General features: G+C 30.3%; 1 protein-coding gene across 1 annotated transcript in view; it reads left to right on the plus strand.

The window, feature by feature from the left end:
* Window positions 1-21,298, plus strand: part of LOC145277018 (ankyrin repeat, SAM and basic leucine zipper domain-containing protein 1-like) — a 61,089-nt gene extending 39,791 nt beyond the window's left edge. Inside the window, exons 10-12 of the mRNA XM_080128622.1 lie at window positions 10,166-10,286; window positions 19,747-19,851; window positions 20,948-21,298. Of these exons, the coding sequence (XP_079984748.1) occupies window positions 10,166-10,286; window positions 19,747-19,851; window positions 20,948-21,166 (445 nt within the window). The 3' untranslated portion in view covers window positions 21,167-21,298. The remainder of the gene's footprint in view (window positions 1-10,165; window positions 10,287-19,746; window positions 19,852-20,947) is intronic.
* Window positions 21,299-24,713: the final 3,415 nt, after the last annotated feature.

Raw genomic sequence — 24,713 nt, forward strand, 5'->3', positions numbered from 1 at the left:
CTTTGCAAAACATTTGAAAGAATGATAAATAAACGACTGAATTGGTATCTGGAAATGACGACTCAATTGCCAACCTACAAAGTGGTTTTAGAAACAAAAGAGGAACAATGGACAACATAGTCTGATTGGAAACCTTTATCAAAGAAGCATTCATTAAAAAAGAACATGCAATAGCTATCTTTTTTGATTTAGAAAAGGCATATGATACAACATGGCGACATTTACAACCTTGGATTAAAGGGAAGACTACCCATACTGATAAAAGATTTTCTATCTGATAGAAGTTTTAAAGTAAGAATCAGACCCACCCTATCAGACACAAAAATACAGGAAGAAGGAGTCCCACAAGGATGCATTTTATCAGTTACGCTATTTAATATAAAGATTAATAATATTGTAAATTGTCTGAAAAATGAGATAAATGGCTCCTTATATGTGGATGACCAATCTGCCATAAATCCAAAAATATTCATACTTCAGAACGCCAACTACAAATGTGCATAAACAAACTAACACAATGGACGACAGAAAATGGCTTTAAATTTTCAACAACTAAAACTAAATTGGTCCATTTCTGTAATCATAGAAAAATGCACAATGACCCTGTTCTCAATCTAAAAGGATCAAAAATTGAAATAGCTGATCAACATAAATTTTTGGGGCTTATTTTTGATAAAAAACTCTTCTTCATCCTTCACTTAAAATATTTAAAACAAAAATGTTTCAAGACTCTACAACTATTAAGGGTTATAGCAAATACTGAGTGGGGATCAGATTGCTCATCACTCTTAAAATTATATAGAACTCTGATAAGAACCAAACGATTATGGAAGCTTTATATATGGTTTAACCAGAAAAAGTTACCTTAAAACTCTAGATTCTATCCATCACACAGGATTAAGACTTGCCCTGGGCACATTCAAAACCTCTCCGATAAAAAGCTTATATGCTGAAGCCTATAAACTTCCACTAAAATTGAGACATCAAAAATTAGGCTTACAATATTATCTAAAATTAAAATCAAACCCCAAAAATTCTGCCTATCAATGCACCTTCAATCCCAACTACACACATCTATTCAAACAAAAAGAAAATGCAATTAAACATGGAAGAAACAATAAAACCACTTACAGACAACTCAATAGATCAAACCAGCATGCACGAGGAAAATCTCCCAGAACTCACACCCTGGCTGTTAAATCAACCTAAAGTCATACTAGACCTGACAATATATCCTAAATTCAATACTCACCTTGCAGACTATAGAGAAAAACTAAACAACATTCTAGATACTTATCCAAAATGGACACACATTTACACGGATGGTTCCAAAGATCAAAACAAAGTGGGATGTGCCACTATTTTAGAAAACACTATTCAGCAGAAAAGGTTACCAAATAACTCCTCTATCTATAGTGCAGAAATTACAGCCATAAACCTGGCTCTAGATATTATCAACCAAAACTCCAAAAAATTTATAATATTTGTAGACTCATTATCAGTATTAGAAGCAATAAAAAATTAAAGAATCCCCTACTCATCAAACTCTTACAAAAGATCTATTCTATCATGCAACACAAAACTTTCTTCTTCTGTTGGATTCCCAGTCACTACGGTTTCCATGGAAATGATAAAGCTGACATGGTGGCCAAAAATTCCTTAAAACTACAAATAAACGACATAAAGGTCCTATATACGGATTGCATTCAATAAACATTTTTATCACAAAGAAATGGCAAGAAAATTGGAACAATTGCCAAAATAACAAACTCTTCCAAATTACCCTTATACTTAAAAAAAACAAAAAAAACCTAGATACCAGAAAATCATGTACTGAAGTAGTCTTATCACGTATCCGAATAAGACACACATACATAACTCACTCCCATCTACTAAAAAGTGAAGAACCTCCCAAATATATACCATGTCACGAACCTTACACAGTGAAACTCATTTTACTTGACTGTCATGATCTCACACGAATTTATCAACATTACTACAAGGCTACAAGTTTAAAAGAACTCTTTGATAAAGAAAATCCTAAAACCATTTTCAATTTCTTTAAAATAGCAAATCTTTACCATAAAATATAAAAACCATCAAATAGCAAACTACACCAAAACATTGGCCGAATATACCCAGCGAAAATAGATTCTGAAAGTATCAAAAATTTAAATCTTGTATACAGCATTAAATGACCCAAAGAAGGTTGATATGCTGGTTAAACAAACAAACAAATCACCTGAAATGTGTTGGTTTAAAAAAAATCAATTTATAGAAGCAGTTTTTTATTTATTTATTTTTTTATTTAAAATGAATTGGCTATAATTGTCTTTATTATACTGTAACCACGGAACTTTTTGGTAATTATGCAGAATAAGGACTGTTATTGTCAGAATTTTCCGGCCAATTTACATAAGGTGTTGGATGAAATATTTGTGATTTTTTTTTTTTTTTTTTTTTTTTTTTTTTTTTTTTAACAAACTCTAGACAATTTTTTTCAGTGAAAAATATTATTTTTGTTAATACAAATATAATGCAATGAAAACTTCATTGAAGAAAATGAAAACCATATCTTTTTCTTGTTACAAAGAAAATATAATGAATAATTATTTGACAATTTTTATGAAACTTAATTCAAATAAAACACTCGTTATAAAGTAAGTTTCATGAATATATTTATTTTTTGCATAACAAACAAAAACCAAAAAAAAAATTTTTTTTTAATTCTTTTAGTTTTGTTCAAATCAAGATATTTAATTTTTTTTATATTAAATTAGTTAGAGCAGTCTTTATTCTGCCTAAGTACCAACGTTTTATTACAAATAAAATTAATTATAAATAATATTTGAAAATAATGAAAGTTTTTGTTAAATTACAAAAAAAGATTTTTTATTAAGATGACAAAGAAACAGTGATTATTAACAGCAGAGATTAAGTTTTTTTTTTTTTTATCTATTTATTTATTTATTTTTGACAGTGTTGAAATTGAGCCATAAAGTAAATTTATACATTTTAATATGAAAAATCTAGTTTACATAACATAATTATCTCCCTTGCTTAACGGCAGTGTTAAGTGTTAATATTGAAAATAGATGAATACTACAAAGTGATTTATAATTGATGTAGATTTTAGGAATTGAAAAAGCTCAAGACAGATAAACTTTATTTTATTTGTTTATTTTTTTTTTAGTCATCTAGAAACACTATTTTGCTGTATCACAACTCTTCAGCGTGTCTAAACTAGCAAATATTTCGAATTGAAATGGCAGATTGCTTATGCATAATGTTATCACCACAAGCTACAAAATAAATGAAATTTAAATGCTCATAGTAGTTTTTTTTATCTTGTCAATCGAGATTGTTTAAGCTGCTACCTCTAGTTTTTTAGTTTTTTTTTTTACTTTATTTTATTTTATTTTTTTTTTAAGTTAAAATTTATAAATTGTAATCAAGTCATAAATTTGAACTCAGGATGTAAGTTTTCATCAAAAAAAGGTATAATGCCATATTTGTAATTCAAAAATAGAATTTTTTTTTATGATAAAAGGGCCAAGTCACTAAAGCTTTATTTCCTTTTGGCTCCATTTTCTTTTTCTTCTCTCACTTTATCTTTCTTTTTTCTTATATTTTTTCTCTTCTCATCACATTGCCCTTCTTTTTCCCTCTCTGAAACTTTAACTTTGCCATACCTCAAACGATTCATTGATAAAGATGGTAAGACGTTTTGTCAATGATGAAAAACAGGTATTGTAGATTAACACCCTTTTGCTAAATCATCCTAGTGTTAGTAATAGGGTTGAGGGAGTTTTGTGTAAGGAGGATAGGGATACTCAAACTTAGCATTACTTGTAGGATTTAGGAACTTTTTTTTTTTTCTTTTAGAGGGGACACTTACCACTTTTAGAACCACTCATTGGATTAAGAAAAGTGTTGTTTTTTATGATGGCTTATACCACTTAGATCTAGGACTAGTCATTTTTTTTAATTTTTTTTTTTAGTGATTTTTAAGCATCATCTCCTCTCCAAAAAAAAAAAAAAAATGCAAAATTCATCTCAGAGCAAGATTTTTTTGTTTAACTATCCTAAAATGCTAGAATAGTTCAGAAATAGGATATCCTTTTAATAAAATTTCATACAAAAGAATGGGAATCTGTCATTTGAATTTCATTTGTTTTACACTCGTAACTTTGATTCCTTATTAAACAAAAAAGTTATTTTGTTTTAGTGTTTGGAAGATTTTCATTTTCAGCAATTTTATTTTTAAAAAATATAACTCGAAATATAAACTCTATTAAAAAAATTTATTAAAAAATTACATGATTGACATGATTTTATTAATATAGGAAGCAAAAAAAAAATACAAACAAAATGTATGCTTTGTAATTTTAATTTTGCTCTTGACTTTTTAATTGTACATGTTTTTATTAGTTGCATGACCTTGTTTTTTATTACCCATAAATTTTCAATCGATTAACATTTAGGCTTTTTTCAGCCAAAAAATTTCATTCCAACATGAAGTTGATTTGATTTTACATTTTCCAACAAATGTCAGGAAATTAGATTTCTTAACGTTTGTTAGGATTTTTGAACCGATTTTTATCATTTAATTTATCACTCCCAAGATTAAACGTCTTAAAACGAATAACTTTTTATTGAAATAAATAAATAGGTATAATCACATTGACAGACTGTTTCTCTTTAGATTACCGAAGTTAAGCAGTGCTGAGCTTGGTCAGTACAAGATGGGTTACTATTTGGGAATACAAAATGCTTAATGTAGGAGGATGTCGACACTTCCCTACAAGAACTGCAAAAACTTAATGTTCTCATCTCAATTGACCAGAATATATACATGCGATTTAGATTAATCTTAGAACACGGTTTTAGTTATATATAGTCTAACATTTTCCTTCGACTGAACTTTGCTCAACTATGTTCATGATGGTATAAATGCAGTTATTTTCATCTGAGTGCTCAAATCCATGTATTTCAAGATTTTAATGCTTGCCACAGTAATTGACTTGGTTTCTTAAGCTACACTAATGCAGCTATTAAGAGCACACAGTTTCTCTATTGCTTATTCCGTTTCATAAACTGTTTCTTTCATGATCCACCTCCCAGATCATGAGGATCAGAAAACCACACTTCTTGACTTATTCCTGCTTATACTGACTGAGGCTTGTATGACAGATGCTCACAGCCCACGCTGATCATCTTGTGATAATGGTTAATATCACCCTAAATCTTTGATCCCAATCTGATGAGCCATTGCTCAAAATAAGATACTATGAACAAGCTGATTGGGAATCCATCAGAGATCACATTTGAAATGCCCTCCTTAGTTAAAATCTTTTCTCCTTGCTGAACAATATGCAAATGAAGTAACTGAATTAGTCAAAGCATGCATAGAAACAAATGTTCTCATATGGAAATTTTATCGCAAACACAATGCTTCCACTTCTACAGTCTATACAACTTATTTTTTTTATTAATTTTTTTTTAACAATTATGAGAAATGTTTTTAACCACCAAATTGTTTTGGCTGATAACACGCTACCTGAGAGTCCATCATTCAAAATCCTCAGCCTAACATTCACAGGTGACATAAATTGGAAAAAAATACATGGAAGACATTGCCAAGGCTGTTGCAAGGAAGGGAGGCTCTTTACGATGCTAAATGACTTTTAATGCTTGTCAGCTGCCGATATCATAGGCAACAAGCATTCCTGTGTTTCAACCATCATAAGTTCAATACAAATAGACAAAAACTTTTATGCATAAAAAAAAACATTGTAAGAGCGTAATAAATGCAGATAAAAATAGGTATGCTGAGATCACCAGAAAACACATTGAATTACAAAAATTAGGAATTCACAATTTCTGGAAAATGTATTTAATTATATATATATATACTTCAGAATAGACATCGAAATCCCTATAGGTTAAGGAGATTAATTTTCAAAAGTATTCTTTGTCTTGCTTAGAATAATAATCTTTGATATGAAACTCAACCACTTCATTTCAATAAGGGTTTTTTAAATTCATTGAATCACAATTTAATATATATATATATATATATATATATATATATATATATATATATATGTTGTCCTCAATGGCCATAAATTTAAATAACAATATATTAATGAACCTTTTATTACTCCTGATTTTCATAAATGCCCTCGCTGATACAGTTATGTCAGAGATGGGTATAGTTGCTGGTAACATGACACTCTATTCTTGACATGTGGGAAAAACAAACGCATATCAAAGGTTGAATCCTTAGAAAATGATCTCCACTTTACAGTGGAATAGGGACATAAATGGATTGTAACATTTAATGATACCAAGACAAAGCTCCTTTCTTTTAACAATTATGAGAAATTTTTTCAACCACCAATTGTTTTGGCTGATAACACCCTACCTGAGAGTCCATCATTCAAAATCCTCAGCCTAACATTCACATGTGACATGAATTGGAAAAAATACATGGAAGACATTGCCAAGGAAGGGAGGCGCTTTACAATGCTAAATGACTTTTTATGCCTGTAAGCATCTTATATCTCTACAAAGCCACTATTTGCTCAATAATGGAGTATTTTTGTCTCATCTTGGTTGGAGTACCAACCACTAGCCTCTCCCTCTTAGACAGCTGGTGGAGGGGGAGGCCTCTTAGTTAATAGATTTTATATTGTCTACTGAAACTTTCTACTCTAATAGCTTCTTTTCTCAAACTGCTTTTCCTTTGGAATTCTTTCCTTGCTACCCATTTCTTTGACTTTACCAACATGCAGAAATATAAATCTAATGTAAACATCTTGCTGCACAACTCCCCACTTAGGATGCCCCTATAGATATGGCCCTTAACTCATAGTATCCTCTTGTGTCTCTAGCAGTGTGTCTTTTTTGGGGAGTGGGGGGGGGGTGAATAAAAGTAGGAAAAACTATTTGGAATGAACGTATCATTGAAAGTCGGATAAGTTCATTAGCAACGCAAAGGTGATGGTTAAAAATGTGGGTGATATTTCTGCTGTACCAAGTATTTCCTAAAGTTAACTGACCTAAACTCCGAAGAAAACATGACAATAGCTTTTATTCATTCTACAGGTTTAAGTCGAAAGTGTCAGTTCAAACGTTGCTTTCCATTAAGAGGAGGCTCTAAGTTGTATCTTTGTCCTCAGCAGCAAAAATATCTGTCCGATGATTACAGTTTGTAACACTTTTTCTTCGACAATCGTTCGTTTCCTTTGTTTTTCAAACTCCAATTTGTTTGTTTTTTCAAACTAGCAATGGAAGTGAACGCGTCAGGTTTTTTTTTTTTTTTTTTTTTTTTTTTAATTAGATGCTTAGAATAACCTTCAAGTAAATCTACAGTTTGTGGCTTTTGTGTTCTTGAAATTATTTTGAACCATTTTCTAAACTTTGCTTGAATCATCAGAATCACTTCTGAATTGATAATGGAAAACACTTTTTACTCTAAAACCGATATGCGCTTGATAATGGCTGGTAAACATATCGTATAAGTCCCAAAATTCTATCCTTGGCATTGGTTTCCCCGAAAGACATTGGATACTTATGGAAGGGACCATGCGATTTAGATTAATCTTAGAACATTGGTACTCCTACAATCCTCCTAAACAGGTTGCCAACTTCCTTAGTGGAACTGATTTTTGTGGAATGAACTGGATTTGAACTTGGGACACTCAAGTTGTCAGTCAACTTAAACTATTAAACCAATATCACCTTCCATAATGGCTGATACAACAGCCATTCATCATGGAATACTGTTGCCACATCTAGGCAGGAGCTGCTAGAAAGGACTTATCCTGCCTTGATAGTTAAAAATAGACTTCGTAGCTTTGTGGGAGATGTCCTTTTCTCTTCCCTGCAACCTCTTTCTCACAGAAGAGATGTTGCACGTTTGTCTTTGCTTTATCGTTATTTCATGGCAAGTGTTCGACTGAGCTTCAATCTATGCCCCCTCCGCACTAAACTTTCACAAGAAACACTCGTCTAGCTGAAAACACTATCAATAATTCACCTCACTCTTTATCTGTGCCTAACCGTAAATGTAGATTCCATGAACAAAGCTCCTTTCTTAAAATCGCACACCTGTGGAACTGTCTTCTGTGTTCGTGCTTTCCTACTGACTACAATATGATTGTCTTCAAGTCCAATGTAAACAAGTTTTTGATGAGCCGTCCCACTTAAGTTAAATTTACTGAATTTCCTTTACTATCAATTATTATATTGTCCAATTGACTACTGTACACACTTTTACCCTTATCTTTGAGTGGCCTCTGGGCCTTGATAATACAAAATTTTCTTTACAAAACATGTAAACAAATAAAATATTACACACTTCAAAGATATTTATTTTAAAATTATATAAAAAAAAAAATTACATAATGCAAAAATGTGTTGCAATAGCTTTCATAAAATGAAATAAAACTCGAAGTCATGGACACATTAAAATGTCTAGGACATTTTTGGGTAACGCATTTACCACACCATTCTGAAATACATCTTGATTCTTGTTCAAAATTTCCCTTATATTAAAAAACAAAAATAATATGTATGATGTATATAGCTGTGACGAAATGAAAATATCATATTCCAAAAATTACGTAAATTATTCAAATAATTTTATTTTTAAATTAGAAAACCAAATTGTATTAGGAATTGAAGACTGATTCTCTTGCCCGCCATTTTAAAAACAATTTAAAAGAAAACAAAAGAAGATAACTCTACCATAATTTCAACTCATAAGATTGATGTTATAATGCCTAAGGATTCCCATTAATTGCTTTAAAATGGTTTTATTTAAAAATAAACTGTATTAATTTTCTGATTTTTAGAATATGATATTTTTGTTTAATTATAGTTTTTCTTTATTTTTTTTTAATTATAGTTTTTCTTTATTTTTGTTTAATTATAGTTTTTCTTTATTTTTGTTTAATTATAGTTTTTCTTTATTTTTGTTTTTTAATATAAGGAGAATCTACATCTTTTTTATCTATTTTATCTACCTACTTTATTCCCCTTAGTTGCTGCTATTCCCAGGTTTGCTATAATTTGAAATCGTAGTCTGGAATCTATCTATAAGTCAAATAAAATATATCCTTTGTAAGCTATTTACAAAAAATGTTTAGTTCTGAGATGTCATCAATTTTCTACCTGGATGGCTTGTTCCAGGCAGTTTTGCAAAAGTTTTTTATTCAAAAGAAATTTTTTTTTTTTCCTGTTTATCATTTGATTAAATTTTTAATTATAGTACAATCCTTATAAATAAAATACCAATAAAAAGTGAGATAATATTTTTTAAATGAAAGCAAAAAACTCAAAATTATTATTTTACACTTCTTTCAATATAACTGCAAACTGCCCTCATAGTATTGCTGTATTCGCTAAAAATTTTGGTTCAATTAGATTTGACTTACCCCAAACCAAGCAAAAGGAAAGGACAAATTCTGATTGCTTGCGCATGCACATTTAACCTGTAAGCAGATGGATAATACTCCAAACTTTTATTAATTATAACTATTTTGTGTTTAGCTTTTTTGTATTTAATTTAAGAGTAGAAAAACATAGCAGAATTTTTTTTTTTTATGTAAACAAAATGTTAAGCAAACGAAATAGCATTTAACAAATACAAAATTTTCTTTATCAAAACATGTAAACAAATAAAATATTACACACTTCAAAGATATTTATTTTAAAATTAAAACTATTCTGCATTTTTTGTATTTATTTTATAAAATAAGAGATGTATATTTCAAAAAAACATTGCAGAGATTGTGTCCTTGTTTACTTGTTTCTTTGTATATCATCTGTTTTGCGTTGTTTTTTGTGTACTTGGTTAGTGAAGAAGAAATTCTTCTAGACTTGGGAAGTTTTTATTCTTATTAGTGATGTGACAATTTTAATGTTTTTCCCGATTTTGATACATTAACTGATTCCGATTCTTAATTGTCCCAACACTAATTTTTATCCCAAACCAAAGTGCCCCCCCCTCATTTTTTCTTGTCTAATTCTGCTCTCATAAAGGTAAAAGTTTGTAACTTCTTTTTAATTAAAAATATATTCTTTCTAAGGTCAGTTTTTAATATTGAGATAAGAGATGTGTGTCCATATTTAATAATGTTGTCTTCTTTGTTTGCAGGTGTCAAGATACTGTTGCAATGTTAGCCAATATTTCTAGACATGCTCTTTACATAACATCTACTGTCAATTATATTGGTGATCAGGTCCGATCACATCCAGAAATCATCACAGAAACATATGTAAGTAATATACACTCTCAAAATTAAAACTTCTCGTCCAAATGAAAAAAATAGCACTGCTTTTTATTTGCAATGCAGATTTTGTCATTATTTGCTCAGTTGGAGAGGAAAAGAAAATTAGCATAATTCATAACTTGTAACAAAATTTTTAATAACATTCTTTTCTTTTTTTACTCTCCTCACAAACGGGGTCACTTATAGGTTGTGGGTGGCAACCTGTGAAAACTTAAGAGGGGATCATTGGTAGCTGAACCATCCTTCCATTTCACTCCTTACTTTGGCTAAATGGAAGATTGGAGAGTCCCAATTTGTCAGTCTACTGGTCACATCATGTCCTAATATTTTTAAGCTCATTTCTGACTGTATTGTTCAATCTGATTCTTTAGCAATAAAAAACTTATTTCTTTGTTTCTTTTCTCCCAAAGACATACTAAAACGCTATGATTGAGGATCAGTTGTATTGAGAATAAAAAAAATTACCAATTCTGAAGAGTAATGTTTTCTAGGAGACATTGTTTTTTTTTGTTTTTTTTCTGAAATTATCACTGTAAAATTTCCTCAGAGTAATTGTTGTTGTTTAAATGTTGAAAGAAGAATGAAAAGGCTTGGAAACAGTGAAAAGAAATATATATTAACAGAAAATACAGAAATGTATATTGGTTGAGTGGGACTCCGCTCAACTGGAAGGGCAAAGTAAGGTCACAACTCATTCCCACTGAGTCTCAGCTTAAGACTACTTGATAGTAGGAACTGGTTACTGGAAGTGGTCAGGAATAGTCCATTGTCAAAATCTGTAGGGGTGCAACTCCAACAGTAATGTTTTGTATAGGGAATAATGTCCTTCCTATCTGTAAAATTTTCTTTTAAGAGTTTTCTGACAATATAAAATCATTATCCTACTTATGGAATTCCATTTGTCAATCTTATTCAACCTTAAATAATAAATGGTTGATATGTTGTGGAACAAGCCACACTTACAAAACAAAACACGCAAACTCATTTTATTGTGACTTTTTTTTTTTTTTCTTGTTTGTCATAAAAATCTAATTATACAAGTTACATTTTTGACATGTTTAAGCAACTTACTCCAGTTATTAATTACTAGACTACCCGTGACCCATTGGGTCAGTATGTTATATTAGCTATGGAAGTCATGTATGAGCATGACACTTGTGATGTAAAGAAAATAGTTTTTTTTTTTTTTACATAACAGAAACATTTCTATGAAAGTATATTAAAATGAAAAATCAGACGGATCACTCCAACATGAAAAAAAAATCCTCCCTATTCGTGTAAAGTTACCTATTTTTCCGAATAATTGCTCAAAAGTTAAACATGATTTTCCTACGAATCGAACGCAGACGAAAGTCATTTAGCAGCAAAAACGCACATGAACCTACCGATGAGAAATATATAAGAATGAAAAACCCTTATTGGAATCCTTCAACCAAGTTATAGGAACTTAAAATCTAAAAAAAAAAAAAAAAAAATTAATAAAACCTGAAGCAAAAAAATAAAACCTAAATAAATAAAATAAAACTAATATTGAAACAGATTAGTAAATGTGTCAACAAACTCACCGTTCTCACACAAGTATTTTGTATCTAGAAATGTAAACAAAAAATAAAAAAAAAGAAGGAAAAGGGACAGATAGAGTAGTAGTAGTAGTCTTGGCTTTATTATAATTGTTATGTTTGTCAACGGGTTAAAGCTGTTTAGTTGTAAGAAAATAGCGACAGTATAGTTGGAATAAAGAATAGTTGCAAAACACCCCCACTCTTCCCATGTTAAATAATAATTTTTGAAATGATAATGTTAATATTTTGGTGCGCAGGTCAAAATCTGCAAAAGAAGCGATTTGTGTTTATTTGTTTATGCGCGCATGCACAACCGGATGTCGTAAACCAGAAAGTGGGTTACATCACTCGTTACAAGGTCATTTGAGTTTTATAATTATATAGATTGTCTAAAACAAACCCTGCTGTTCATTGAGGTGAGTAATCAAATTGTTTTTCTTTGGAGGGGGGGGGCATCTTATAATTCTTCTGTTCATATAAAGATATACCAGAATATTAAGAGGAAAAGGATTAAAGTTTAATAAATCCATGTATTAAAAAAAGAATTCAATAATTCAAAGTTGTGAGATTTATCTTGTAATAGTGTATGATTCCGCATTAATCTCTTAAAATCGTTTAAAAATGATTTTTATTTGAAAATAAAAGTACATGATTTTTGGGGTATGATCTTTTTGTTGTGTCATGGGTACATCGTAAAGATTTTTCTGTATTTTTGTTTTGTAATATGGGGGTGATTCTGGGCAAGAACCAAATTTTCCTTATTTAAAATCTAATGATTATCATTACATTATGCACGGTTTGCATTATTACAAAAGTCAAACCAGTGCATGTGGCACAGCCTGACGCAAATTCGTGCTAAGTTCTGTAATCAAAACTAATAGCAGCAGAAAGAGGTGTTACAAAACATCTACGTTTACTCTTGCTCATTCATTTTGAATTCACATTTCAAAGCATATTTTAAATAGTTCAGAATAGAATCTAGGATTTAGAAAATATACAAGATTTCTTTTGGCAGGATTAGATGTTGACATTTTCTTTTAAATAGACTTGCCTACTTTTTATTGAGTATTTTTGTTTAATATATAAACTTAAATGTAAAATTATCCACTTGGAGTTGATATGTCATCATATGATCCTCCCCCTTCCCATGCATGCACTAAAATGTTTGTTGCATTTTTTATAGGTCTTTGGAGTACTACATTAATTAAACATTGATATGTAATCATATATGTATGTATGTATGTATGTATGTATGTATATATATATATATATATATATATATATACATATATATATATAGCATTGGGGTGTTTTAAACAAATCAATAAAGTGCACAATTGCAAATGTGAGAACTAAAATACAAATTATTTAAAAACTGTTATATACTTCAGAGATGTATCATGGTTTCATTGATGTGGATTAATCTTTTACCATCTAAAAAAGCTGTTTAAAATCCATTCAATTCGTTTTGATCTCTATTCTTTGATTTATTTTCATTTTGTGAGTCGCTGATGATTAGATTAGATTTTTAACAGCCTTTTAAACGGTAAAAAGTCTATCCATATCAATTTCTGTACATCTCTGAAATATGTATTGTATAGTTTTTAAATAATCTGTATATAAGAATGTTGAAAAATGAATCTATTCAATTTTCTAGAAAGTGATTCATTTTGCTACATAAATTTAACATAAACTAATCTCTTTGCACAAAATTCCTAGAAAGGTATTTGCAAAAGGGATTTTTTTAGTTTAACAGAGTTAAAAATCAAGTTGTGAAACATTTTATATTGCATCGAAAACAGAAATGCCATGCTAAAAATTGAACAAGTCAGTTTAAAATTAAAGCATTTTATAAAGTAAATATTTGAATATGAAAATTACATTTTTAGAGATAACCTAAATTTTTTATGCAATAATTAGGTAACATTTTGAAGTATCTTTTATTTGATTCAGGAAAGTTATTTGTTTAAATGAATGACTTTTAGTATTTTTTTTATTGTTTAATATTTAAATAGTTGGAAAAACTCACTTTGGGTTTATATATTTTAAGCATTTATCTAAGTTATTTTTTCTTTTAATTAATAAAAAAATATTTAATTTATTTACTGTATGTTTTTTTGAAAACCTTTTCAGTTTATTTTCTTATTTTACATTTTTAACAGGTTTAGGTTGTGAAATTTACTTTCAAAAAATTGTTGAAATGTTTTTATGATTGTTCTTTTTCAGAAATTTTTTTAATTGCAATTTATTTAAAAAAAAAAAAAAAAACGAGTTTAAAAATAAGTTTAGCAAATCTAAAAAAAAAAAAAAAAGAAAGAAAACGAACAATTGTTTAAAACTTATACATTTTTTCCTAGATAATTTTTGATTAATTTTAATTATTTCCAAAATGGTTCCTATCTCACAGAGAATCTAAATATCATACCAACAATACTGTATTGATTATTTGACAACTAAACAAGAAATTTTTACGTTGGATTTTATGGTAAAATTAGGATAAAAAATATATTGTCACCATGCGCACGTCTTTTCACCACACTTGTCTATTTTGTGCTGACCGCGTCTGGTCTCTTTACAATGTCCATCCAGAGCTGCATATCTAACTACAGATTTGAAAGCTATCCTATTGTAGTCAGCTGGGAAGCAGTCCCACAGCATAATTCCACAAGTGGGCACTTCTAGGAAAGAAACTTTGTTCATTAAATTTTCATTTAGTTTTATGGACAGATAGGATGGGAGAAAATGTTGATACTGGTTGTAGTTAGACAAGTGTTTGTTAATGTTTTACGGGAAGGGGGGGTATACAACTTAAAGCTTAAAAGTTAATGATTAGTATGACAACTGCGCAAACTAAATACAGCAAACATTTCAAACATTTATTCACAAAATACCTTCTCCTGTATGAAATATGATATGCCGCTAAACTAAACAAATAAAAACAATTTTCCTCTATAATACAACCAAACCAAACCAAACACTATGAATAAATATTTTAACAAACTTAAAGCATAAACTTTTTCTAAAATTACTGGATTTAGCATTAAATAACTTAAAAAGATTAATATGCAAAAAAAAAAAGTCCAGCAAGGGGGTATGCTTCAAATGTTTATTTATATACAGTGGTAATGTTTGTTAACATAGGTGGTATGGTACTTGAAATGTTTAGCAGCATTTGTAATGTGATCAACCATTTAGGTTCCGACTCTAGGTATGAATACACTCACTGTAGCTAACCATACTGATGAGTTGTAGATGGCAAACAGCTGTCTGTGGACAGCTATATATTATATATGTGTTTTATTTATTTTTTTTTTTTTTTATTACTAATAAGAGTAAAAGAAACGTAAAACATTTTTTTTAAACCCAAGTAATATAAATAGTAAAATATTGAAAATTAAAAGGAAAAGAAAGTGAAAATAATTCCAATTGAAAAGAAAAGATTAAGAAGCAGAGATTTTGCCTTGGCTTTATTTAATTAACACTATTTAAGACGATCTCAAAAACAAGTGAAGACACACGTAGCAATTTTCTGCTTTGTACCATTATTAAATGAAGACGAGACTTTTAATACGACCACTGATCAAGCAGGTGCCATTCTTTGTTTTTCCGACTGTTGATGAGATAAATAAAAGGTGAACAACTCGTGAAAATAAAAGTACTTATGGAGGTGAGATGTATAAAGTTCATTAAGTCTGTTTCATGGCGTGTCATTTGGCGAGAAAAAGACAAAGAACATTAGTGACAGCTGAAAAGATTTTTAAAAAAAAGCTTGACAAGGTTAACCCTTTCCACATGAACCCATGAATGCCTGAAAAGGAGGTGGTTAAGTTCTTGTCCAGAATTCACTCTATATTAAAAAAACAAAAATAAAGAAAAATCTATATCGTGTACATACTCATGACGAAACAAAAATATCATGTTCCAAAAAATCACATAAATTGATCATATAGTTTTATTTTTAAATAAGGAAATAGAATTTTATGAGTAACGAATGTCTTGTCTGCCATTTTGAAAACGATCTACAAAAAAATAAAAACAAAGAGATAACTCAATAATTTAAACTTTGGAGATTTGTCGTAATGCCTATGAATTTCCATTAATTGCTTAAATTTTTCTTTATAAAAATAAAATTACTTGATCAATTTACGTGATTTTTGGAATATGATGTTCTCATTTTGTCATGGGTATATATATATATATATAGAGGGAATTCTGGACAAGAACCAGAGATTTTAGATTTTTTCAGATGATTAATAAATTGGATTAACCTTTTGAAGGTTGGTAGTGTAAGATCTAATTTTCTAAGTTTTTTTTTTTTTTTTTTTTTACTTAACATTCAAACACTGTATCCAATGTTTGAAATTAAATTGCAATAAGATTTTTTTTTTTTACGAGGAATAATGAATAAATTAAAAATCATTAAACAAAATAATTAAATAGTAAATAATTATCTAAATATGAGGGCCGTTTCAAAAGTAGTCTCCTATTTTTTTTTTTTTCACACATAGTTGTAGAGCTACAAAGAGAGGAGTGGCACCATTAAAACAAGCTCCTTTTGTGCTCCAGAATTTATTTTTCTACATAGTCACCACTATTCTCAAGGTACTTTTACCAGGAATTTAATGATGCATCTATACTTCGTATGCTCGTCTGGCGGGTTACTTTCTTAGTCTCACACCATCAATATCTGCAACAGAGAGATGAAATTTTCAGATGTTGAATGCATAAGTTCAATCATCATAACAATGCAATTTGCAATTCTCTTTGATCCATTTGGGCAGAATAAAAACAACAAAAAAAACGAGATATTGCTTTTGGAACTCACACTTATCTATATAAATAAAATGAACTCATTTTTTCCCGCCTGATTTTGACATTAATAGGATTAAAAATCAAGATATTTCATGCAAATATAATATGCACAAACGGCAGAACAATATCTGAGGTGTGTTATAGGCTTATTATTTCTCAAATTCCTCGATAATCTTAGATTTCTATACTTTTTCTGCTGAGAAGTCACGGCCAAAATCGGTTAAGATCAATGGAAGTGGTAAAATATTTTCTCTCTAATAAATTCCTCCTCCCCCTGCCACCACTTAACACTGTTTGGGGATTGTTCACAAGGAACAGTTGAGAAGAGAACACCGGTTTGGCTTCGTAGTTCTTTCATGTGAAGTTATTTAAAATCACTAAACTAAGCTGCAGTGCTCTGTGGCGTAGTGGTTAGCGTGCTGGACAATTCACATTATATTTTCACGTTCGCGCCGACCTACCGTAGTCGTTTTTTTTTTGTTTTTTTTTTTCCTAAACAACTGGAATGGACTTTTCTTGGTGGCCGAACTGTTAACGTTGCAGATGTTTTTTTTTTTGTTTTTTTTTTCACACTTTATTTTCCTACTTTTACTCATGACTCCAGGTTTGATCCTTCCTACTTACCTACCATAACATTTTTTAAAACTCCCCCCCCCCCGGTCCCGGAAACAAACACTCGGGCAATGCCGGGTACCCCCGCTAGTTTATATATATATATATATATTAGTCCTCCACATACAGTACTGTTTCGCTGTATCACAGCTCATCAGTGTAGCTAGACAGGCAACTACCTCAAGCCAGGATCGAAACCCGACCACATAAATGACAATCAAGGCTCTTACCATTACGCTATTTAGCTGCTGTGCGGGTAATGAATTAACAATGTTTTAACATCGTCCGAATGCCTTAGCTCAATTTGTTTACACAAAAAGCATCGCTTAATACGCTAATGGCAGTTTGTATGTCACTTCCCAGTATGCTAAACCTAAGATAGGGAGCATTATAGTTATCCACATGCAGTACTGTTTCGCTGTATCACAGCTCATCAGTGTGACTAGACAGGCAACTGCCTCAATATATATATCATATATATATATATATATATATATATATATATTCTCACATTGTTGTTGCTTCTACATGGCCATATAACTTTAAACTTGTGTGTAAGACGTAACAGTTCAAATTTAAAACAAAACCAAATATAAATTAGATAAAAAACAAATAATGTAATCTTAAACATAAATAAGTTGTACTCAATTGTCATATTTTTTTTTTTTTTTTAATCTCAGTTTTTTTTACTCCTGTAGTTGTTGAATATCATTCATTCATTTCAAATGAATTAGATGATTATTGTTGCCATTCGTTTCCTCTGATATCTTTCTAGTTAGAAATCTTTGTAGAAAGACATCTGATACTTACCGGAAGGGCCACATAAAGGTTGCCAATGTCTGTAAGTGAAACTGTTTCTGTGGAATGGCCTGGATTTGAATTTGGTACACTCAGGTTAATGACTTGGTGTTGCAATATTTTCGATTTATAATTGGGTATGCACCCTTAAAGTTGAAAGATTCTATTCATGAACACTGCTGATAGGAACTGAAAAATCAAACTAATTCATGTTCTGTTCAGAAAGCAGAATTACTCCATAAAATTGAATCGTTTAGCATTTTTTCATATCACCACAAAGGATTTTTTGCTCTTTACTTTCAAAATTATAAAGTCCAGAACCTGTACAGAACAGCGACCCACTGAAAATTCTTCATGCCTAGGACTTGTATAAAATAGCTACCCATCGGAAACTCTTCTGAAATTAAACATGGCTTCCAATTCAAGAATCAGTCATTAGCCACTTAGTCACGTTCACCTCCATATTGCTGTAGTTTAATTCAGAGGCAAACAACATGGCTGACAATGCATAATGTTATTGTGTATCATTTAGTATTCTGTTCAAAAGAACGAAATAATAAAAATATTTATGAAATCCATTGGGATTCTAAGAATTTCTGAGTGCTGGAGTATCCAACCAGAAAAAATTGTTTAAACAACAAAAATCACTTTGTTTTCATGATGAAGTGATGTAAAAAGACACCACAATTTAACTAATTCATCAATTTGACTCCTCCACCCCCACCCCAAAAAAGTGAATTGGATTTAATTTTTGGCTCTTGTTCAGAATTCGCCCTATATTAATAAAAAAAACAAAAATAAAGAAAAATCTATATGATGTATGTATCTGTGGCAAAATGAAAATATATTCCAGAAATCATGTAAAGTGATAAAGTAGTTTTATTTTTGAACAAGAAAATCAAATTTTATGAGTATCAGAGAAGTGACTACCATTTTGAAAAGAATTTTCAAAAAACAAAGGGGGATAATTTAATAATTGTAAACTTGTGAGATTTATGCTGTTGTAATTCCCATTAATCTTTGAAAAATGATTTTCTTTATAAAAATAAAACTACTTAATGACTATATGATTTTTGGAATGTGATATTTTTGTTTCATCGTGGGTATGTACATCATACAATTTTTTTTTTTTTAACATAGGACAAATTCTAATTAGTACCTAATTAATTTTTTTTCTCCTGATTTTTTGTTATTTGTTTCCAATGTCACTTGGAAAGGATTTGTTTTTATCACTTTATTATTTTGTTAGTATTTTTTATTTTATTTTTATTCTGTGTGTTTTTTATTGAACCTGATTTTTCAAGGAAATTCTTATTTGGCCTTTGACCTAAATTGGTTCATTTATTTTATTTATTTATTTTTTTTTTTGCAAATATTTAAAATAAGATTTTGTTCAAAATTTAATATTGACAGGTATTTGCATGAAACCATTAACAGCCCACACCCCTGTCCGAACAGGAACATTATGGTTTATTTCCTGAAAAATCCCCTTCAAATGGCTAAAATGTTGCACTTTTTTTTTTTTTTTACAAATATCTAAAAGAACACTAATTAGTCCCCTCCCTCCCCAAATCTAACAAAATTGTGATGGAAGCTTGTTTACAAAGTCATGAGAACAACACATGATTTATTTATTTTTTTTTTATATTCCTTTTTTTTAGGATAGCAAATTATTAAAACAACTTGTTCATTACATGAAAGAAGCAGAACAAAACACTTCCAAACTTCTGATTCAGTTGGACAAATTTGATAAAGAAATCAAAGTCGTAAGTATTTAATGTGTTTTTTGTTTGTTTTTTTTTTTGTTTTTGTTTTTTTCTCTTCTTCTTCAGCGTTTTACAATTTTTACATGCAAATACTTTTTTGACATTTTATATACTTTATTTAACAGTTAGACACTTCAATATCAGGTTGTTATACTTTGCAACTGTCATCAGGTGCTTTTCCCCTCCCCATGGTTTGTAAAAGGTATGAACCTCTCCCCTTTTCCATATCTATAGGTAAAATAGCAACTGTAATTCAGTATACAATGACTCTTTCTATAAGTGTTTTATTTCGGTATTATATAACTCCCAAACTTGATTATATTTAGTTACGCATAATAATTCCAATAAATTTTACAAAAAATACTTGGAAAATTAAACAAATGTGGCACAAGGCCAAATTGTAAGGGGTGCATCATCCTTTTGATCTGTTCTTTCAAACTAATTCCAGTCACCACAATACCGCATTTACAGTATACATATTCTTATTTAACCACCCCCTCCTGGCTTTTGATGTTTTTTTTATTAAAGAAAATATGCACAATTTCAATTCCATAAGTTGGAGGTTTTTGCTAAAAAAAAAATCTAGTATTTATAGTCTATATTAGCAGTATCCGCTAAACGGCGGCGCCCAGTGAAAGCATGCTTCCCTTGCAAAAAATTATAGTACCGTTATTGTTGCTACTCTTCTTCAGTTATTCATATTTTTTAATATTGCTTTCGTTACTATGAGATTTGCATGTTCTTCACAAATTTGAGCAAACACCTGTCTTTGGTAACATTCAAAATGTGATACTTGCACATTGCTCCCACTTTACAACAATTTCAAGATTAAATGATGAAATGGTCAAGATGGATGTGGTGGTACAAAGAAATCCCCCCACCCATGCAACTACTAGAAAACAGATCGTTTAAACAGACCGACTTAAGCTGGGTATCTGTGAACCTTGCATATTTCATAAGTTTTTAATATTATCCAACTCTGACGTATGACTTTCTGTGATTCAGTCTATTAATTGGTTGCTGTTACTTTGTCTATATTTTTTCTATTTTTCGTCTGTATTTTGTATTCATTTATCATTTATTTTATTTTTTGCAGTTAACAGAAACAAAAAACTTAGAACCAATTGGTCACATAACGGAATCGAGCATTGCAAAAAGTCGATCTTCCTATCTTCTTTGTTTAATATCGCAAACCCGACGTAAATTTCTGGTGACAACAACTGTAGCTCTTATCGGTTTCGCCTTTTGGACAAAGAAAGACATTGTCATCAACACATTCTCTCATCACATTCAACAATGGTTCCATTTTAAATAAATCATTTTTATTTTTTTTTTATTTTTTTTTTTTTCTAAAAAAAGCTTCATTTCCAAAGTCCATAAATAATTGAGACTGTGATATAAAAATACACAAAAACTTCAATCTTTTATAAAACATTGATATACTTAATCTTTGGTTGATTTTTTTTTTTTTAATATTTTTTATTTTTTATTTAAAATTTTTTTTTTATTAATTCTTATGAGTCCAAAAATTAAAAAGTAATTAAAAGTTGGTTTAGTTTGAAGATCTTGTTCCAATTAACATACATCACAAGATAAATGGTGCTTGCCGAGAATTCCCCATGTGAACAAATGTACATATAAATGAGGAAAAGAAAATATTGCATACCAAAAATCACATAAATTGATCAAATAGTTTTATTTTTCTTAAAATCATTTTTAAGCGTATTTGAGTTTTTGCAATGCCAACGCCCCCTTTCATGTTAAAAATTAGTAACTCCTATGTCATCATTATTGATTTGAAATCAGATTCATAACGTCTCCCTAGTCTTGTCCCGTTTCAATCCAATCTCGCTCTGTATTGTCTTTTTCCAGTTCATTTTTGATCTTCCTCTCCTTTTTTCATCAAGAGTCCACTGAAGCACTTGGTTGGCAATTCTCTCTGGGGTCAGTCCATATAAAGTGTTTCTAAAATCTTGAGTTGAAATTATCCCTCTTGTTTCTTTAGACTGTTTTCAAGAAGGCATTGCAAGATCGTCACTCATAGGTTAGCCAGAAAATTTCATTCATTTTCATATTGAAAAATAAAACTATTTGTTCAATTTACATAATACAAATTTTTCTTATTTTTTTTTTTTGGGGGGGGGATCCGATAAATATTAAAATGGAAATAGAATTTAACATTACAAAAAAAAAACATATTCAATAAAGTTAAGTGGCAAATTCTGATTACTCACTTTTCCATTTAAAAGTTTTGGGACAATTTTTATTCCCTATCGATCATCTTCGTTAAAAGAATGAATTCGTTTGAATTTTTTGCGATCTACAATGTTTTCAAGATTCAGAGAAACAGTCATTCTTTTTACATAATGAAAGTGATTGACAGGAAATATAAATCGCATTCAAAAACTTTTAGATGGAAAGGCCACCATTCACAATGTTTGATTTCAATTCTAGCATTTTTTTCTATTATTCTAAAGGTTAGTTGAAACATCTTACACGAAACGCTGACTCAAAATGAACCCGTTTTGAATATCAATTTTGTTACATTTGTTTTTTTTTCTTTCCATTCTTTTACTCAGTTTTTCATGTTTTCTCCATTGTTGAATTATTTTTTTTGCTATTCTCTTTTGGGCATCTACATTTTAGTGTAATTCAACCCTTAAAAAATGTATTCCACAAACGTTTGTTATCAATATAATATCAATATATTTTCCACCTGATCTTTCTGCCATAATAATTGTTTGCATGCCTGACTCCAGTCGCTGACCAAGTCATCATCCTCCAACATGTTTGGCTATTCAACAATAAGCCAACGCCTGAATCTCACTTTGCACAATGAAGATGGGTTTGAAAAAAGGATTGATAACTAGTCATCTTTGTTGATCTCTGCTGCGTATGATTCTGTGAACTAAGATTTTAAAACTGACAAAATCTTGTACTTTGACACTGAATGGTTTATCTATGCTGACAATCTCTTCATAACATCTCAAGATTATATTAGAAGCAGTAGAAGCAAACCTCAGCACAGATGAGTTACTTTTCTTCTACAGAAGCAACCATCTGAACACTCAAGCTGCCACTTTCCACCTTAAGATCTTTCCATCTTAAGAACTTAGGAGCTAACTAACGTCTTAGCATCGCTGTCTGGAATACCACTTGAGAATTCCACTAACCTTGTCTGCCCTAGCATAACCCTGAACCCTCTCATTCAAAGAGTATAGAAAAAAACATCAAATTGAAAGTCCCTTCTTGAAACAACATTCGATAGAAACAAACTCCAAATGGAAGCCATTGTAAGCATACTAAGATATATAGACATGTCCTGTTTAGGTTTGGTTTGGTTTTACGGCATATCAACCTTTTTTATTTATTTATTTTTTTTTTTGTTATTTAATGCAGAGTTCCAACTTTTTTTTTTTTTTTTTTTTTTTTTTTTTTTTTTTTTTTGTGGAATAGATAATTTAATCAGGGAGTCAAATCAGACTTTGTATCATTAGGTGATGTGCTTCCTTTTTTTTTTTTTTTTTTTTTTTTTTTTTTGTAAAGTTGGATTGAATTAAAGTTAAATTCTTTTATATAGATTTACTTTTTTCAGAAATGTTAGTATTTTGTTGGAGTTTATTTTTTTAAATAGTTCCTTCATATTGTTGACATGGTAATAATTTTGCTGGATATGCGCGAGATTGCCACAATCCAAAAGAAAGTGTTTTACTGTAAAAGGTTCTTGGCATGCAAAACATTCTGGAGGGGTTTTTTTAGCAGGAAGGAGTGGGTTATGTGCGTATGTCCTATGCGAATATGGGACAAAATCACTTCCTCTCTACATGATCTTCTGGCATCTGGTAATCGTTCTTCTATTGTGGGTTTGATCTTGAAAAGTTTATTTGGACAGTTATTCCATCTTTCTTGCCATTTCTTCATAATGAGATTATTTATTTGTTGTTTGCAGTCAGGATGTGGAATTTTTATATTGCTTTTATTGAGTTTTAAAGCATTTTTGGCAGCTATGTCAGCTTTTTTATTGCCCTGAATTCCAGAATGACTGGAGATCCAGCAGAATTTGATACTTTTGTTTTGTGAGAGAGTGTGTATTTTTTGTAGCAATTTGATGAGTAGTGGGTTATTTAAATTTTTATTCTTTAAGGATTCAAGTACCGATAGGGAGTCTGAAAAAATTATAAATTTGTTGTGGGTGAGGTCAGTGATGAGGTCTATTGCCATATCTAAGGCTGTGGCTTCGGCACTAAAAATTGAGGCATGGTCTGGTAGTCGTTTCTGTAAAGTAATGTTAGTGGATACGACTCCGCATCCGGTTTTGTTGTTGTCTTTGGACCCATCTGTGTATATGTGTTGATGGTTTGGGTATTTTTCCTGAATGATAAGGAGTTTTTCTTGATAGGTTAGTGGATGGATTTGATTTTTTGGGAGGTTATTTAATTCAAGGATAATTTCAGGTTGTTTTAGTAGCCAAGGTGGAAGGCTTAGTTGATTGACATCATGGATGTTGGTGATTGTGATACCTGCATCTTCTACTAGTGGTTTTGTATGGAGCTCAAAAGGTTTTATAGCTTTTACTTTTTGGTCATATAGATTTTGGTAATTTGGATTGAAGGTACAGTTAGAGGTTAGATTTGTTGGTTGTGATTTTTCCCTATCATAGAGCGAGTAATCTAGTGAGTTTGCAATGCAGGATTGTCTGGGCAAGAGAGAATTTTGGTCAGGTATTGCAAGGCTAGTTTGTCGCGTCGAATTGATAATGGGGATTCATTGGCTTCTGCATAGACTATCGATGGGAGAAGTTCGGAAGGCTCCCAGCGCAAGCCTAAGGCCCTGATGTTGAACGGTGTCCAATATCTTTATGT

This window comes from Euprymna scolopes, chromosome 5, assembly GCF_053919585.1.
Source record: "Euprymna scolopes isolate OS-2025 chromosome 5, ASM5391958v1, whole genome shotgun sequence".
Lineage (NCBI taxonomy): Eukaryota > Metazoa > Mollusca > Cephalopoda > Sepiida > Sepiolidae > Euprymna > Euprymna scolopes.